Consider the following 18,743-nt stretch of genomic DNA (forward strand, 5'->3'; position numbering starts at 1 on the left):
AAAAAAATATATATATATATATTTACACACATGCACAAGGGGGCTCTGGTGGCCTAGTGGCAAGAAACTGCACTGCAGTTGCTAAGTGGTTCAAAGCCATCAGTTGCTCAACAGAGAAGAATGGGCAATCTCCTCCCATGTGATTAACTGCCTCTGAAAACCCACCAGAGGGTAAGCTATGGATCAGTTCTGACTATGGTACACAACAACAACATACATATATATATACACACACACACATATAGTTGGTCTGTACCATCAAGTTGGAACTGACTCTTAACTGACCTTCCAACAGGTTTTTACAGCTTGTGGATGTGAGCTGACAGCAACTCCTTAGCACTAAGCTCCAGAGCTCCCTAGATAGAGAGTGTGTGTGTGTTTAATTCCTTCTCCATTTTGGATCGATGTAGGGACCTACCTTTTGCTATCTATTACCTCTTAACTATCATTCTCTGGTTTGTCATCCTAATCCTCTTCAGCCATTCAGACCTTTAACTTGTTTTCATATTAACTGACAAGGGCATCAAGGAGAATAATTCATCCAAGGCTGCAGCAGATCCCAGGGGTCGGCGGGGAGGGGAAAAGGTGGGCATCCAGGACTGTGAAAAAGCCTGTCTGTCCTTTTGGCTGGAATCCCTCGTGTCTGCCCTGGCCCAGCACTTGTGTTCCAACTCCAGCTGGAGACTGGGGCTCCTCAAGCTTGGCTGTCATCCCCCGGTGCTGCACGCACTGGGGCCCCGCACCACATCTGTTGTTCAAATCTGGGCATCGCCTCATAGTGTGAGTCAACCATTAACTGTTTCAATGCTGTTGCTCTGCTGAAAGTTCTCTTGCAATGTTTGCATCCTGTAGGATTTTGCTTTTAAATATCTTGAGTGGGATTAAGAATAATCTTGAGTAAGATAAGAAATATTGGGGGAAAAAATAACTTTTCCAATACTTCTTAATCCTACATCAACTTTCTCTCCACAATTGCATCTATAGGTTTTCAAAATCATCCAATGTATTACAAGGTTTTAAATATATAAGCATTCCACTTAGTGTTTGCCTGTCTTGGTGTAAGAAAAATTGCTTGCTTCCCCCAACCAAGACTTTTCCACACTCTCAGGTAGAAATCTTCTTTGTTTTACAGCCTACAAATCTGTGAATTCCAGTGCCATTCATTAAAAGGAGGATCCTGGTAGTTAATTGAGGGAGAAGGAGAGGCAATTGCCTCCTGTGCAATTGACAGCCTCTGAAACCTTCTGGAGGGTTAGTGATGAGTCCGTTCTAACTCTACAGCAATGTCTTTATCTTTGATTAGTCACACCTTATAAAAACAAGTTCCTTCCCTCGATACCCCTCCCCAAAATACCACCTCTCCTCCTCTCTGTCATTTGATTAATGCATGTATTACTTCACACCTGTTGTTGTTGTATACCATCTAGTAAATTCTGACTCAGAGTAACACCATGTGACAAATATTCAACTGCCCGACAGTGTGTTCTACACTAAAATCCTGTAGAAGCAGATTGTTAGACCTTTTTTCTGCATAGCTGCTGACTGGGCTCCAACTACTAACCTTTTGGTCAGTAGACCAGTGCTTAACTGTTGCACCATGAGGCCTTCTTATTTCCTGCTTTGTTGTTGTGAAGTGCCATCAAGTTTACTTCAATTCACAGTGACATTATGTATGACAGAACAAAACCCTGCTCAGTCCTGCATGATCCTCACAGTTGGTGCTGGGTTTGAGTGCTCTGTCACAGCCACTGAGCCAGACCATCGTGTCAAGAGTCTCCCTTTCTTTTACTTCCCATCTACTTTACCAAGCATGACGTCTTCCTCCAGGGGCTAGCCCCTCCTGATAACATGCCCAAAGTATGTGAGGTGAAGTCTCCTAATCCTCACTACAAAAGAACGTTCTGTCTACACCTTTTCTAAAGAAGATTGGCCTGTTCACTTGGCAGTTGATGGTATAGTCAGGATTTTTCACCAGCACATGGACTGCCAAGAGAACAAAGAGGTTTAGCCAGGGTGAAAACAGGCTGCTCCTTGGAGACAAGGATTTTGAAGCTCCGTCTCACGTATTTTGGGCATGTTGCCAGGAGGGACCAGTCCTTGGAGAAGGACCTTGTGCTTTGAAGGGTGGAGGAAGAGCACAGGAGAAGACCCTGAATGAGATGGATTGACACAGTAACCGGAATAATAGGGGTAGGCATGTTGGAGACAGTGAGACTGGCTCAAGATAGAGCAGAGATCAGAGCTATTACACATAGGGTCACTATGAGTTGCAAGTGACTCAATGGCACATAAAAACAACATTGACACAATTCAGAGACATCCATTCTTCTTCAATCTTTCTTATTTATTATCCAATTTTTATATACATATGATTAGACCTTCAGAAACACACAATTTCTCCCCAAATATTTTTCCGACCAGTAAATAGGGAAAAGTATTTCTTTCTTGGAGAGCCTGAAAAGGGTGATCTCTTTATGAGTTACTCATGGACAGCCTGCACACTGTGGCTGGAGTGTAATTGTTAGAGGAGAGGTCCGTAGAAATGAAAGATTGTGCTCTGCTGGTCCAGGGAAGGCAAAGTGCAAGGAAGTCGTGTGGGTTGTGCAGGTTACACAGGGTGTACACCACACAATTCACAATGTAAAGCTGTGTGCACACTGTATCTAAGTGCCCCCTTGAGTGGGCAAAGGAATGCTGGTGGTCCAGTGGTTAAACGCTCAGCTGCTCATTCAAAGGTTTACCTGCTGCTACTACACCTGAGAGAGGGCTAGCAGTCTGCTTCTACGGAGAGTCACAGCTTTGAAAGCCCCTGGGAGTTCTCTGTCCTGTGTCACTATGATTAAAAATTGACTTAACGGCAACAGCAGAGTTGTTAAAACAGGCACAGCCACATGTGAGATAAAACTGCCTGGGAAAAGCTATTGGACCTGTAATTTTTTTTTTTCTTTTTTGTGATTTTAGTAAAAGTTTACAGAAAGGCTGGGTTTTCATTCACTCACTGATGCACATTTTCCTCCCTCCCCCTGCTTTCCCCTCCCCCAGTTCACTTTGTAGTGAACTGCTTCTTCTTCCAGATTGTTAATTGTCATACACAGTGGAAGACTGAGACCTATCCTGCCTCCTCCAGGCTTCCTTTCTCATTTCATCTCCCAGTGGAAAGATACGCAAGATCTGGGAATAGAGGGTGACTTTGTAGTTCATCCTCCAATCACAGTCAAGATGCTACATCAGACCAGGGAAAGGGTGGTTATCCTAAAAATAGTCTTTGCTTAAAAGGGAAATGTGTGTGGTCTTCCTCTGCACTTATGGGGGGGGGGCGGGGAGGGTGGTCAGGCAGCAAAGAATCCTGCTGAGGGACCTGCTGTCCTAACAGGAAGCAACACCACAGAGTAACAACTAGAGTCAGGGTTGAGCAGAAGGGATCATTTCCCCCAGAGTTCGTTCAGCAACAAAGAACAAAGATGCAATCACATGCTTGCCCACCTCGAAATCTAGAAGCAAAGAGAATACATCCCTGATGAGCTCTGCATTATCCACTCTTGCTACCTACCTCAGACAGACATTCTGACCACAGAGAGAAGAGTTTCACTGTCATGTCTGCTCACTGGTGTGAACTGGGTCAGAGCAGCTCTTAAATGGATTCCTTTTAGCGATAAAAGAAGGAGTCCTGGTGGCTCTGTGATTGGAAAATTGGCTGTTAACCCAAAGTTCAGCAGTTCAAACTCCCTAGGAAAGACCTGGTAATATGTTCCCATAAGGATTAAAGCCTAGGAAACTTTATCAGGCAATTAAACGTTGTTCCTTCTCTCTTTCTCATTGCCATTGAGTCAAAACCAATTCCTATCTGACCTTCCAGCAGGTGTTCAGAGGCTACAAATCACGCAGGAGAAGATTCCCCATCTTTCTCCCATCGAGCAGCTGACAGGTTCAAACCATGCACTTCTGGGTTGGCAGTACAATTCCCTACCCACAAGGCCGACTAAGCTCCTTTGTTATTTATATAGGGTCTCAAATGTCACCTTTGAGAATTAAAGTGTGCCTGACCCAAACCATGATATTTTCAATTACCTCATAAGCATGTGAAAGTTGAACGATGTAGAAGGCTGAAGAAGAACTGATGCCTTTGGATTAAGGTTTGACAAAGAATATCGAATATACCATGAATGGTTAGCACAGGAACAGCTCAGTCTTGGAAAAAGTTCAGCCAGAACACCCTTATGAATGAGGGTGAGGAGTACAACCTGAATCCTCCTTAGAATGAAGGGTGAGGAGACTGTTTCTCACATATTCTGAGCATGTTATCAGGGGGAACCAGTCCCTGGAGAAAAAATTATGCTTGGACAAGTTGAAGCTCAGCAAAAAGAGGAAGACCCTTAGCAGATGGATGGACACAGCAGAGCCAAGTTCATGATCACACGCAGGGCCTGGCAGAGTTTCCGTCTGTGACACCACCTTGGCGACACCTACCCGCAGCAGAGAGAATCTTGAAGCCTTGAAATTGACTCAACAACAAGGAATTTGGGTTTGTTTTCAGGATAAATAATATACACTGCATTGAAACAGATGACGGAGAGAACAGTTTAAAAGGGATAGATGATTAGGTATTATAAGAAGGCAGAATAAGAGCTGCACAGTAAAGTTGACTGGGGTGGAGGAGGGGTGTTGTATAACAATGAAAGAATCTTTTTTTTTCAAGGAGAAAAGCAAACTGGGGGTGGTATGGGCAGGGAGGAAAATGTGCAACAAAAAATGAATGGAGATCCAAGTCCACTTTGCACCCTTTTACATCTTTCATTAAAATCCAAGTTGCACCATTTTACATCTTTCATTAAAATCCCAATTTTAAAAAGATGATGATGATGATGATGATGATGTTAACATACTTTTTTCTATGTCAGCGTGCTGAGTGTTTCACATCACCTCATTTGTGTAATCTCCATGGCAATAATGAAAATTCATTCTATTATTCATTTTTTGTATAGGAACTTTTGCAACATCACACAGCTGTGTGGTGAGGCTGCGATGTGAACTACCTAAGAGCCTGCGTTCCGACCGACCACTCTGCGTGACTATGGCAAGGTCCATCTCATTGGGCACATTTCCGTCTGACAATAGTCAGTGTTTACAAAGTTCCTGACCTAACAAGAGTTAGTACAAACAATGTCTTTTTTGCACATCTCCCTCCAATTGTCCTTATACAGCATCAACTACCCTTTTTTAGATTAAGTTAAAAATCATTTGTGGCTCTTCCAGATACCATGGAAAGAAGGAAAAGAGCTGAGAATAGCTGAGAACAGTTTGAGAAAACCCAACTCTTGAGGCAGCTTTTTACGTAAGACTGGCCTATTTACAGGGTAGCTCCACAGACCAAGGGAGCCCTGGTGGCATTGTCCATAGGGATTAGTGCTGTTAACCCAAGGATCACATGCCTCGGACAGCTTCAACCCACCAGTGGCTCCATGAGAGAAGGATGAGAAATCATCTTCCATGCAATTTACAGTCTCAGAAATGAAACGGAATGTCAGCTATGAGTCTGGTCCAAATCCATAGCAATGAGCTTGAGTTTTGACTGTTCACTGCTCCCCAGGCCAAAACTAGTTTTCCTCAACTAGCCTTAATTTTTAAAATTACACTTTTATTCTGTAAAATCCTACCAATAAGAAGTTCACTTCGAGTTGAGAAGAAGCATCTTCTTTAGTTTTTTAGTTTCTTTTTTTAATTCTTTATATCTTTATTATTATTAATTTTCATTAAAATTTACAGAGACTTTGGATTTCCATTTATTCATTGATTGTTGCACTTATCTCCCTGCCCACCCCTCCCCTCCCCAGTACATTCTTCTCTTTAAAAAGTAAAAGAAAAATTCTTTCATTGTTATACAATCCCTCCACTCAGGTCCACCCCACTCTGCAACCTTTGTTCTGGACTCCTGTCATTACAACAATACCTAATCGCATACCCTTTTAAACCGTTTTCTCCCTCATCTGTTTCAATGCAGTAAACATTATTTATCCCATCCTTCTCAGTCTCTCCCTAACCCCGATGTCAGTCTTGTTTTACAACAGTGGCACTATGCAGTATTTGTCCTTTTGTGACTGAGATATTTCACTCCGCATTATGTCCTTCAGGGTGACCCATTGTTAATAATATTGCTTGAGTTCCTGATTTTCAATGCAGCGTAGTACTCCATTGTGTGACTATAACACAGCTTCTCTATCCATTTGTTTGTTGATGGTCACTTAGGTTGTTTCCAACTCCTTGCTATTGTGAACAAAGCCGCGATAAACATGGGTGTGCTTGGGTGGCAATTATGATCTCTTTGGGGTATATTCCCAGTAGCGGAATTGCTGGGTCAAATGGAATCTCTATTTGCAACTTTTTGAGAAAGCACCATACTGCCTTCCATAGTGGTTGCACCATTTTACATTCCCACCAACAGTGAATAAGGGTTCCAGTTTCTGCACAACCTCGCCAGCATTTGTTGTTTTCTGCTCTGTTGAATTTTGCTGTTCTTACTGGGGTGAGATGACATCTCATAGTTGTTTTAGTTTGCATCTCTCTAGGGATTTTGAACATTTCTTTGTGTGTTTGTTTACCATTCTGAATGTCTTCTTTGGTGAAGTGTCTGTTCATATCCTGTGCCCATTTTGCAACTGGGTTGTTTATCTTTATCTTGTTGTGGCAAGTCCTCCCTAATTCTTTCACCCCCTCCTTACGCCTCCCAAACTCTTTGACATCATGATCCCTCCTTATCCCCACCTACCCCCTAGGGCCCCTGGGGCCTTTCTTCTTCCCCCTTTTGATTTTTGTACACATCTTACTAGTTATCCTTCTGTTTTTACCATAATGGTCTTATGCAGTATTATCATCTTCTTTTTAGATACTGTTTTGCTGTTGTTAAGTGCTGTTGAATTGGAACCCACTCTAAAACCCTCCAGGCCCTATAAACTGCATGGGAGAAGATTGCCCACCTTTCTCCTCAGGCGGAGCTGGTGAAATCAAACTACTTGCCTTCAGATTGTTGGTGCAACTCCCTACCACTCACTGGGCCACTAGAGCTCCCTGATTTAAAATCCTGATACTTCCTAGAAAGTAATGATCACTCATACTTTAATGAAACTCTGCTTAATCAGATCTTATCCTCTTGCATCCTAGCTGAGAACAGCTGCTCTGGGCCACTAAAAACTTTGATAGGGATGGAAACACTGGTTGGGTTATTTTGTGGTAAGGAGAATTTTAACGGCTATAAGAAGCCCTGATGGTATAGTAGGGAGTGTATGAGACTACAAAGGTCAGTGATTCAAGTACACCTGCCACTCTGTGGGAGAAATATTCACAGTCACTTTTCATAAAGATTTACAGCCTCTGAATCTCAAAAAAGAGTCACTATAACCCACTGTAAATGGGTCTTTGGTTTCCTGACTAGTAGGATGAGTCAGAGGCTGGATAAACAGAGGAGGATTAGCTATACGGAGAAGAGGAAAGAGAAAAACAGAGAAAGGGAGATGGTAGGATGTGAAAGACAAGCATGGCCTATTTTAGAACTGCCTTTGGCAAGCTCTATGTTCAGGAAGAAAGACACTTATTCCTTCTCTCTGGACCTAGTAACTAAAAGACTTCTTTCTCATGTCCTAGCCTTTGAGCATACTCTTCTCTGGCAGAGATCCTACTCCACCTCCTACTATTCCCTGACTTTTACCCCATTGCCTAATTAACTCCAACCTTCAGTTCTCTATTTAGTGCTTAAGACACCTTCCCTAAAAAAAAAAAAAAAAAAAAAAGACACCTTCCCTCCAGGCAGCTTCTCGTCCTCACCCTCACCCTGAATGTATGACAGGCCTCCTATCCTAACCTCATTCCCGCATTCTCTCTCAGTATTGTCCACTCAGTGTTACATTGGTGGCCAAGTGGTAAGAAGCTGCACTGCAACATGAATGTGTGCAGTTTTAATCCACTCATTGCTCCTCCATGCAGTGTTTTCTTGCTCTGTTCTGATGACTGTCTCTTGGTTCAAGTGTTTCACATTAGCACGATCAAGTGTTCTGGGATTCCCGTTCTTCTCAGAGTCAGCCACCGTTTGTTATGGTCCATACAGTCAAACACCTTTGCATAATCAATGAAGCACAGATAGACATTCCTCTGGTACTCCCTGCTTTCAGCCAAGATCCATCTGACATTCGCTACAATATCCCTAGTACCACGACCCCTTCTAAACCCAGCCTGGACTTCTGGTAGTTCTCTGCTGATGTGCTCTTCCAGTCGCTTTTGGATAATCTTCAGCAGAATCTTGCTTACATGTGAAATCAACGATATTGTTCTATAGTTTCCACACTCTGTTGAGTCACCTTTCTTTGGAATGGGAACAAATATAGATCTCTTCCTGTCAGTTGGCCAAGTGGCTTTTCTCCAGAATTTTTAACACAACTTGGTGAGCACATCCAGGGCAGCATCTGTTAGCTGAAATATATCAAATTGGGAAGGGCGTACGCCAGACATGTATCCTGTCTCCATACCTTATCAACATGTTTGCAGAACAGATTATCCAAGAGGCTGGGCTCTATGAGGAGAAATGCGGCATCATGATAGGTGGAAGATCTATCAACAATCTGCATTATGCAGATGACACAACCCTGCTTGCTGAAATTGAGGAGGACCTGAAGTGCTTGCTGCTGAGGGTCAAGGACTGCAGCCTCCAACATGGATTGAGGCTCAATGTCAAGAAGACAAAGATTCTCACCACTGGACCAATTGGCAGCATCAGGAGGGATGGTGAAGAGATTGAGATCGTTCACAGCTTTAATCTGCTTGGCTCCACAATCAACACTCCTGGCACCAGCAGCCAGGAAATTAAAAGACGTATTGCAATGGGAAAGTCTGCTGTTAGGGACCTCTCTTAAGTACTCAAGAGCAACGGTGTGTGTCTCCGGAGACTAAGGTGTGTCTGGTACAGGCCATGGTCTTTGTAATCACTTGTTATGCGTCAGAGAGCTGGGAGGATAGGAGAATAGATGCTTTTGAGCTTTGGTGTTGGAGAAGAGTGTTTAGGGTACCATGGACTGCTAAGAAAACAGTTTCATCCTAGAGAGGGTTAAACCTGGCTGCTTCTTGGAGGCAAGGATTCTGAGGCTTCGTCTGACATACTTTGGACATGTTGTAAGGAGAGACCAGTCCTTGGAGAAGGACGTCATGTTTGGGAGGGTGGAGGGCAGGCACAGGAGGGGAAAGCCCTCTGGAAGGTGGATTGATTCAGTGACTGGGGCAATTGGGATGAGTGTGTCGGAGACAATGAGATTGGCACAGGACAGAGCAGAGTTTAGAGCTGTTGCACATAGGATCGCTATGAGTCGCAAGGGACTCGACTGCATATAACAACAACAACAACAACATTGCTCCTCAGGAGAAGGATGGGAATTTCTGGGTCATTTGATATCTTGCCCATAACATCTTTCAATATTGTGACCCAAAGTTTAAATTTATTTTTCAGTTCTCTCAGCTTGAGAAATTAGCCAAATTATTGAGGAGTAATGATGTCATTTTGAAAACTAAGGTGTCTTTGATTCAGGTCATAGTTTTTCTGATCATTTGCTATGCATCTGAGAGCTGGATAGTGAATAAGGATGACAGAAGAATTGATGCATTTGAGTTGTGGTATTGGAGAAGAGCACTGAACCAGGGTGGGGGTGGGGGGAAAGAAGGGAAAAAAACCACCACCAGCAATTAAGTATGTCCTGAAGAGGGTGCAGCCAGAGTGTTCTTTGAAGGTATGAAAAAATGACAAGGCTTCCTGGAGAGGGTGCAGGCAGAGTGCTCTTGGAAGCAAGGATGATGAGGCTTCACCTCACATACTTTGGCATGTTGCTAGGAGAGCTGTTCCTTGGAGAAGGACATGATGCTTGGAAGGGTGAAGGGTCAGTGAGGGAGAGGAAGACCCTCAATCAGGTGGATTGACATAGTAACTGCTGCAATGGCCTCTAGTGTGTCAGGAAGTGTGAAGATGACACAGAGTAAGATGGGGTTCAGATCTGCTGTTCATAGGGTCACTATAAGTCATACTCAAATCAACAGCACCTAACAACAACAGCAAGTGTTCCCTTGCTCTGCTCACACAACAGCCTTCTCATCTAGGTATAGGTTTCACATGGGCACAATTAAATGCTCTGGGATTCCCATTCTTCTCAGTGTTAGCCATAACTTGTTAAGATCCACACAGTCAAATGCATTTACGTCGTCAGTAAAGCATTAATAGACATTCTTCTGGTATTCTTTATTTTCAGCCAGGATCCATCTGGTATCAGCTATCCCTGGTGCCACAGCCTCTTCTAAATCCTGCTTGAACTTCTGGCAGTTCCCTATCTATGTACTGTTCTGTTTTTTTAAGGACCTTCAGTGATATTTTGCCTGCATGTGATATTAATGATATTGTTTGATAGTTTCCACATTCTGCTGGATCACCTTTGTTGAGGATGGAAATAATTATCTCATTACATAATATCCATGGAAGGTGTGTTGCAAGCTGATTCCCTGTGAGATATAAAAAGGGCAGATTAGGCCCAGAGAAGCAAGCAGAGATAAAGAATGGGAAATGCCCCACCACATGAAGATTACCAAGAAACCAAGGAATAGAAGGTGAAAGACAAGGACTTTCTCCCACAATCAAAAGAAAGACTTCTTCTAGGGTCTGAATTTGAGTTCTAGCCTGTTCAACAGTGAAGGTTAAAGCCAACCACTTGAGGTTTTTCTGTTATATAAGTACTTGATACTCAAAACAGGATTTTAATTCCTATGGACAATATAATTTCTGCAGGAAAACTAATTCTAACAGGACTGCCTATATAAACATAGAGTTAATTCTTTCAGGGCTCAGCATAGAGGAAACATTTGTTATCTCGATTTGCTCAATGATCTTGATAAAAGTTCTTCTTTTTATGTTTAACATTTCCATACAATTTTAAGAAAAGTGTTATCACTCTGACAGTATCAGATGTCTTCCCAGATTAAGTTTAAAGAGCACATTAAAATTTATGTTTATTGAGATAACCTATAGTTCCCTTCTATCCTTAGACATTTGATGTGTTTTGCCAAGGACTGTTGACAGTACGCCCAAAGTATATGAGATGGTGACTCACCCTCCTCACCTCTAAAGAGCATCTTGGTTGCACTTCCTCCAGGACAGATTTGCTTGCTTTGTGTGCAGTCCATGGACTATTAAATACTATTCACAAACACCACAATTCAAAGGCATCAATTATTCTTCAGTCTTCCTTATTCACTGTCCAACTTTCAGATCCTGAAGAGGCATATTTTTATATACATTTTTTTATATATACACATGTCTCATTTGCATTGTACATGTTTTCAGGAGATATCAGTCCATGGAGAAGCACATCACACTTGGTGTTGTAGAAAGTGAAAACTAAGAATACACTCGGTGACATGTATTGACACAGTAGTTGCAGCAGTGAGTTCAGATGTAGGAGACATTGTGTACAGAGGATCAGTGTGAGTTGGAACCAACTAGATCACACTTTAAAACAATGTTTTGTCTTCCTTTTGGTCATTTGGGTTTGAATATATTCAGATAAATTGGGTAGGATTTGGAAAGATTATATAGGTTGACTAAAATTCTGTTTCAAGTATTTATTTGAAAATGACCTCAAAAGTCAGGAAGAGAACACATACAAATTATCATCTTACAGAAGCATGAAGTAAAACCATAGACATGAGGTTGGAGACATAAGACAGTCATAGACTCATAAGTAATCTAATCACCTTCCCAGTATTCTCATCTCAGTGGTTGTTAGATGCTCTCCAGTCAGCTCCAACCCACAGTGATCTATATACAATATGTCTGTCTATATCTATATAAGCGCATCCTGCCTGATCCTGCACTATCCTCACAAGGTCCACTGTGTTTAAACCCACTGTTGTAATCCGAGTGTCAGTCCATCTCATTGAGGGTCTTCCTTTCCTTCACCAACTCTCCACCATGTACCAAGAATGATATCCTTTTCCAAGCACTGATCCTTCCTAATAACATGCCCAAAGTATGTGAAATGAAGCTTCACAATTTTGTTTCCAAGGGGAATTCTGGCTTTGTTTCTTTGAACACAGATTTGTTGTTTTGGCAGCCCATAGTATATTTAATATTCCTTACCAACACCATCGTTCAAAAGCATAATTTATCCTTCCGTCTTCCTTATGTATTGTTCAAAGTTCACATATTAACTGCATATAAAGAAATTGAAAATACTGTGTTTGAGTCAGGCACCCCTTAGTCTTTAAACTGATACCCTTGCTCTCTAGTACTTTCAAGAGGTCCTTGACAACAGATTTGTCCAATGCAATATATCTTCTGATCATTTGACTGCTGCTATCATAGACGTTGACTGTGGATCCAAATAAAATTAGACCCTTGGCAACTCCAATCTTTTCTCTACCTCTGGTGACCTAATGGGTAAAGAGTTGTGCTGCCAACCCAAAGGTAGGCAGTTCCAATCCACCAACTGCTCTGAGGGAGAAATATGGGCTATCTCATCCCCTGAGCCTCTGAAAACCCACTGAAGGGTCAACTATGAATCAGTTCCAACTCCATGGCAATGGGTTGTATTGATGAGTAGGCAAGTATGATGTTGCCTATTGTTCCAGTGGTGAGGATTTTGATGCTAAGGTGTAATTCATACTGAAAATTGTAGTCCTTGATCTTCTTCAACAAGAGTTTGAAGTCCTCACTGAATAGCAATGGAACATTGTCTGGTACGGTGCTGGAAGATAAGCCCATCTCAGTAGCATGGTCTATATTCATTATAACATCTATAAGAGCACTTGTGAAGTTACTGTGGTGTGGGTGTTTTTTTAAGAAAAATATTCTGTCTTTACATTGTTAATTGCCCTAAAAAAGCAAATAAATAAATCATTTCAGTCAATGGGGCTAGTGATAGAAGTAAAGGAAAATGAAATGGTGATGATTCTCACTAATAAAGTGATGATTCTCTGTCAAAAATAGTTTTAGAAAGCAATCTAATTTGTACTGCCATGTTAAAAGAGTCTGCAGTCTCTTCCTGTCAAGGGTTACAGCCTCAGAAACTCAACGGATGGTTGCTATGAGATGGAATCAACTCAACAGCAGTAGGGCATGTAGAAAATAGCCAAGTGGAGGATATGGAAGAAAGCTTCAAAGGAAGGGACATATGAAGGTGCAAGAACATGGCAGATGATAGTATGGGGGAAACATACTTGGAATAATGTAAAAAACTGTGGGACAGGCACAAGCCAGATCATAATGCTTATCAGTAATAACTAAAGAATTCATCCCAAGGTTATGAGATACTGATTAATAGGAATTGACACAACCAGATTTTCATTTTAGAGAAGTAACTCTGCCAGTTGTGGAGAGTAGAGGCTGGAAGATCTGAAAGATAAAAATTTTTTGAGGGTCAAGATCAAGAAAAATATTTTGCAGATATTCAAGACCACCATGTGAATGGACTCGGTTCATCTTTTTTTTTTTTTTCATTTTCTTATTTTGTGTGTATGTAACCATCAAATCAGATCTGATTGGTACAGGAGGAGATTGTCCCTCCTTTTCCTGCAGAGCATCTGGTGGTTTCAAACCACATACCTCTGGAATTGCAGTGCAGCTTCTTGCCACTAGACCACCAGAGCTCCTGATCATTTTTTATATGGAGCCACCTTCAGTCTCTTTTCCTAACTCCCTCCTTGAGCAAAGTCTTCCACCACAGGTATTCTCATTAAGCGTGTGATTTATGTTGATCAGAGTTCTCTCCCATAGTTGCTATTTTGCTGTTACTCAACTCAAATGTGACTTCCATCATCAATCTAGCGTGCCTTCCATTTTGGACTTGAAAAACTGCCATGTAACTGAACCATTCTACAAAATTTATGAACTTGTGAGAGAAGCTGGTGTTCCCCAAGTTAGCGCCAGACCCTAGATGCTTATCTAGTCTTGGTCTAAGAAGAACTACATAGAGAAAACGGATTGTTATTCCAAATTAGGTGAAAAACTTTGTGCTCATATTTAGTTGGGATTTCCATATTTAAATTCAGACTGACATATATGCTAGATCTTTCCACTTGACTTAATAAAGCTTCTTGGTATATGTCTTTAGAGAAAATTGGAGATTTTCTTAGGTCTTAAGTGCTTTTATAATTTCATCTTTCCCTCCTTCTCATCTAGAAAGATTTAAAGTAAATATATTTATCGCGAAAAGGGTCTTAAGTCTTATTCCAAGAAATTGATAATGGTAATACCAAATGCCATCTTGGTCCTTAGATTCCAGCATTAAACAGACTTGGGATTTACTACAATATGACAGACATACTATAGATCTTAGGCATCTTAATTCATAGTCTATAAAATTCAGTATTTTTAGAGAATAACATTTTTAAGGAAAGGTCAGCAGGACTATGTAAAGGGACCAGAATTATCCCTCCTTTTATGGGTAATTTATACTGGGAAGGCTATTTTTTTAAATAATCTGGAACTCACATTTCCATTTTCCATCTCTAACAAAAAAAACCCAAAACTATACCCTGAATGTACAAAGACTGACTTTTTTGTTTTGTTTTGTTTTTCTATAATTGTTTTATTAATTTTCATAAACATTTACAGAGATTTTGGGCTTCCACTCACTCATTGCTGCACTATTCCCTCCACCCTCCTCCCAGTTTGATCTTGTCCAAATGCCACAGTGCTTGTCAAAGCCAGTTCTGATTAATCTTCTTTGTCAGTGTGTCCTTTGCCATTCCCTATCACTCCTCCCTGAGAGAGACTTCACCCTGAGTCATAAGGAAAAGGGGATGGCGTATTCTCTTAGCTACTTCCTGCTGAAAAGGGACGCTGTGGGTTCCAGGGTGAAGATCTTCTCTCACTACTCTAAAGGGCCCCTTTGGCAGTAGGAAACACATAGACTATTATGGAGATTGATTTTGGAATTTAGATGCACTCTTATTGATTGTGCTTGGCCGTACATGTTCATATCCTTGAAGATGTATCATGGGGGTGTTGCAACCTAGAAGACACAAATTTGACTAACAAGTTATAAGTACATGAGTCCAAAAATTATGGAAAAGTAAAAGAAAAGATTCTTTCATTGTTTTACAAACCCTCCCCCAGGTCCCCTCCACCATGTAGCCCTCGCTCTAGTCTCCTGTGATGACAGAAATACAAAGACTGACTTTTAAACTTCCTCCCTGTGGTTTCTGTTGGGTTTCAGCAAGCCCATGTGCAATGCTGTAAGAAGGCAAAGGTACTTTCCAAGTTCTATTGGATAGTGTATCATCCACTCTGCAATGATAGGCCACTGCAGGTGATAGAGGAAGTTCCATGAGTGCATACTAATCATCAAAGTGTCCTCACACCTCGGAAGCCGTCTGTGCAGGGAAAGACCTCAAGCACACTTAGAGAGGCTTCTGCCAGCACCTCCAACATCATTGGTCTCATCGTCATGAAATATTTGGCCACTTTGGAGCTTGTGGGCCCAACGCCTTTCCCGATCCTTGATATGCCTCTAAGGAGCCAACTGACCCATCTTGCCTAGAAAAGTACCTCTTCAGTCTCTTCTCTGATAGGGTCTACCACAGTGTCAAAGAAAAAGGAGAGATCTGAAACCATGGGAATAAATCGGACTATGTTTCATTTTTACTTAAAGCAACAAACAACAACTTGGAAATTAAACACAGTGAACACAGATTTAAATAGAAGAGAAATCTGAGGCACCCTATCCCATGAATCAGATGTTCTTTCCTGCCTTTCAAGTTTTGAGTGTTTGGTGAAGGATTCCGTGATTTGAAGAAAGCAGAAAAGGTTCGGAATGAGACCCCATCTACCAAGGGTCATCTCTGAACTGCCTGATTATCTAGTGGTAATGCTATCTGCTTGCTAAAAGCCTGTGGCTAGATTAATGCTAGTGTTTGAACGTCTGCTCATGCATGATGGTGGGCAGCCAGGGAAAGAATGTGTTTTCTGTTTATCTCTTGTGGCAGAAATGTTCATCATGGGAAGACTCTGAGCTCCCAGTTTCAGATGTCCGCGAAGCTATACAGCGTGTAGTCTGTGAATGTACACACCAGCTCCTGGATAATGAAAAAGAAATGAGTCCTGTGTTCACAGTCTGTTGCTTGGGCTGGTGACTAGTCCATTTATGTGGTTTGATAGCAGGGGTAGATCTTGCCGTGTTATTCTGAAAAGAAATGTTACCACCCCCATTGCTTTATCTCCCAGGAATGTGGTTTGAATTCTATCTCCTTCTTGACGGCTTGGACTTCAGTAAATTAGCAAGGTCTTGACCCAAGAAATGGCGAAGTCCTAAGCGATTTTTCAGTCTCCTATCTAAAAATGTGTTTATATTTCTTGAACTCTGTCTGACTGATTCATTCTCCTGGTGTTACAAGAACTTTCCTTATGCATTAGAATTTATACTTTTCCTTTCTAAAAGGCCTACAGCTCTTTCCAAGCCGCAGTGAAGTGAACCTCATCACAACACAATTCTGCTGGGCTGGATTTGTCCAGAAGATGGACCACGGCCAAGCAGCTGTGATGTGGCAAGCTCCAGGGAGACTAACAGAAGGCAGGGTGATGTGGAGGGAAACGCACACAATGTTAAGTCACATCGGGGTTCTGGTCCTGGTCTTGCACTATTTCAAGGCATGGTATGGAGCCAATCACACAAAACTATGTTTCCACAGCTGTCTTAAAATGGATACGTTTCTAATCTGCGCAGAAGCCATTGTCAAACAAGGCAGAAGACAGCTGGGAAACAACAGGAAAGAAAATGTCAATCTGTGAGAAATGAGCAGAGGCTTTAGGTCAAAGAGCAAAGATACAGAGTCACATATGGCCATCGGCTCTTAAGAAAGCTGCATACGAGTGTCAGGTATGGAAAGAACTCTTTGTTGGACGCGAGTCTCACATACAAGAGACCCAAAGCCCTTGTCAGTGCAGGCACATTGAAAATAGAAACTATCCCAAGACATGCTCAGCTAAATATGTTCCTCCACTGAACATTCCCTTATGACCATTAAATTTATTCTCCTGCGGTCAGGGAGGAAAAGTGAAATAAATCCATGGAGTTTTAGGATTAGACAGTCTGAGACACAAAACCTTACTCAAAAACCTCACTATTTATACATTCTTAGATAATTTAATTAATCTTTCACGCCTCATCTTCTCAACAGAACGTAGTAGTAACATCAACCAGCAAGGAGAAGCATGTAAATGGCACACCAGCACCAAAGCCATGTGGCTTCACGAGGCGACAGCTTGGTTTCTGCTTTTCCTACACACACCCCCATCCCTCTACCCTCACCTTGACCTTGACTTGTGTGCTTTATGTTTCCAGCTTTTCTGACACCACATTACAAGGTAAAAAGAAAATCTCTAATTTCTATGTTAGAGAGGCATTTTCCTATTCAGTGAAGTGCAATCATACAAAATTTATACTTCACAGCATCAGCATATTGTTTTTCTATTAATATTTCCTTTTTAATATCAGCTTTATCTGAATTTTAGTAGCAAAGAATCTGCTGTTGTTATTTTAAAGAACTACCAAAATTATACCTATATCATCTATATCTATATAAATTTAAATGTAAGGTCTTGATATGTTTAATAGGGTATTTAGATTGTGCCTAGGGAGGTTATGGGTATTATTTGGTGAGGAAATATGACTTTCATAGGTGTCTGTGTGTAGCGAGCTCTGGTGACTTGGTAGTAAGGAATTGTGCTGTCAACTGAAAGGTGGTGGTAGTGGTTGTTAGGTGCCATCAAGTCATCTGGGACTCACAGTGACTCTTTCTATGTAAAATCACTCTGAACTCTGCTCTATCCTGAGCCAGCCTCAATGTCTCTGGCACACCTACTCCCATAACCCCAGTTGCTGTGTCAGTCTATCTTATCCAGGGTCTTCCTTTCCTGCACTGTCCCTCCACCCTGCCAAGCATGATGTCCTTCTACAGGGACTGGTCCCTCCTGGCAACATACCCATAGTATGTGAGACAGAGCTTCAAAATCCTTGCCTCCAAGGAGCAACCTGGTTTCACTCTCTCAAGGAAAAAGCTCTTTGTTTTCTTGGCAGTCCCTGGTATGTTCAATACTTTTTCTCCAGTGTGTGGTTCAAATTCACTGGCTGCTCCACGGGAGAAAAATGGGCAGTCTCCTCCCCTGTAATTTACTGCCTCTGAAAACTTGCTGGAAGGTCAGCGATAGGTCTGTAACAACTCAACGATATACAACAACGTGTGTGTTTTAACCATAGTATACCTATGAACTTGATATGAATGTGTATAGCCCATTGATAAAAATTTATGAGATCTGGACCGATCAACTCTGTCCCTTTTTCTCTCTGGTTTTCACCATAGCAAACACTGAAGATGGAATCAATCATCATGAAACCACATCTGTGAGCTCAAAGCCAGCTGAGCAGGTACAGTATTGAGGGAACATGAGGCTGGGAGTCAGGACTCTTGGGTGTTTGTCCGAGCTTGTGTGATGTCCCATGAGACTTTCACCTCTCTAGGCTTCATTTGCCTAATCTGTAAAATGAGGCATATAGACTATACAATCACACACACATATACATGCATACTTTGTGATCTAGCTGATTCCAGCTCATGGTGAGCTCCTGTTTTATAAAGCAGAACTGCTCCACAGGCTTTTCTCGGTGGCGTGTCTCACGGAAGCAGAGGGCCTCTCCTTTCTTTCACATTGCTGTCAGATTGACATTTAG

At 41.8% G+C, this 18,743-nt stretch overlaps 1 protein-coding gene across 1 annotated transcript in view; it reads left to right on the forward strand.

Moving 5' to 3' along the window:
* LOC102862159 (uncharacterized protein KIAA2012 homolog) overlaps positions 1–18,743 on the forward strand; it is a 177,448-nt gene that overhangs the window by 66,732 nt on the left and 91,973 nt on the right. Inside the window, 3 exon segments of the mRNA XM_006889149.1 lie at positions 1,133–1,180; positions 9,715–9,750; positions 18,376–18,440. Coding sequence (XP_006889211.1) covers positions 1,133–1,180; positions 9,715–9,750; positions 18,376–18,440 — 149 coding nt within the window.

Source organism: Elephantulus edwardii, unplaced genomic scaffold, assembly GCF_000299155.1.
Source record: "Elephantulus edwardii isolate Elephantulus edwardi_28Jun2011 unplaced genomic scaffold, EleEdw1.0 scaffold00075, whole genome shotgun sequence".
Classification (NCBI taxonomy): domain Eukaryota; kingdom Metazoa; phylum Chordata; class Mammalia; order Macroscelidea; family Macroscelididae; genus Elephantulus; species Elephantulus edwardii.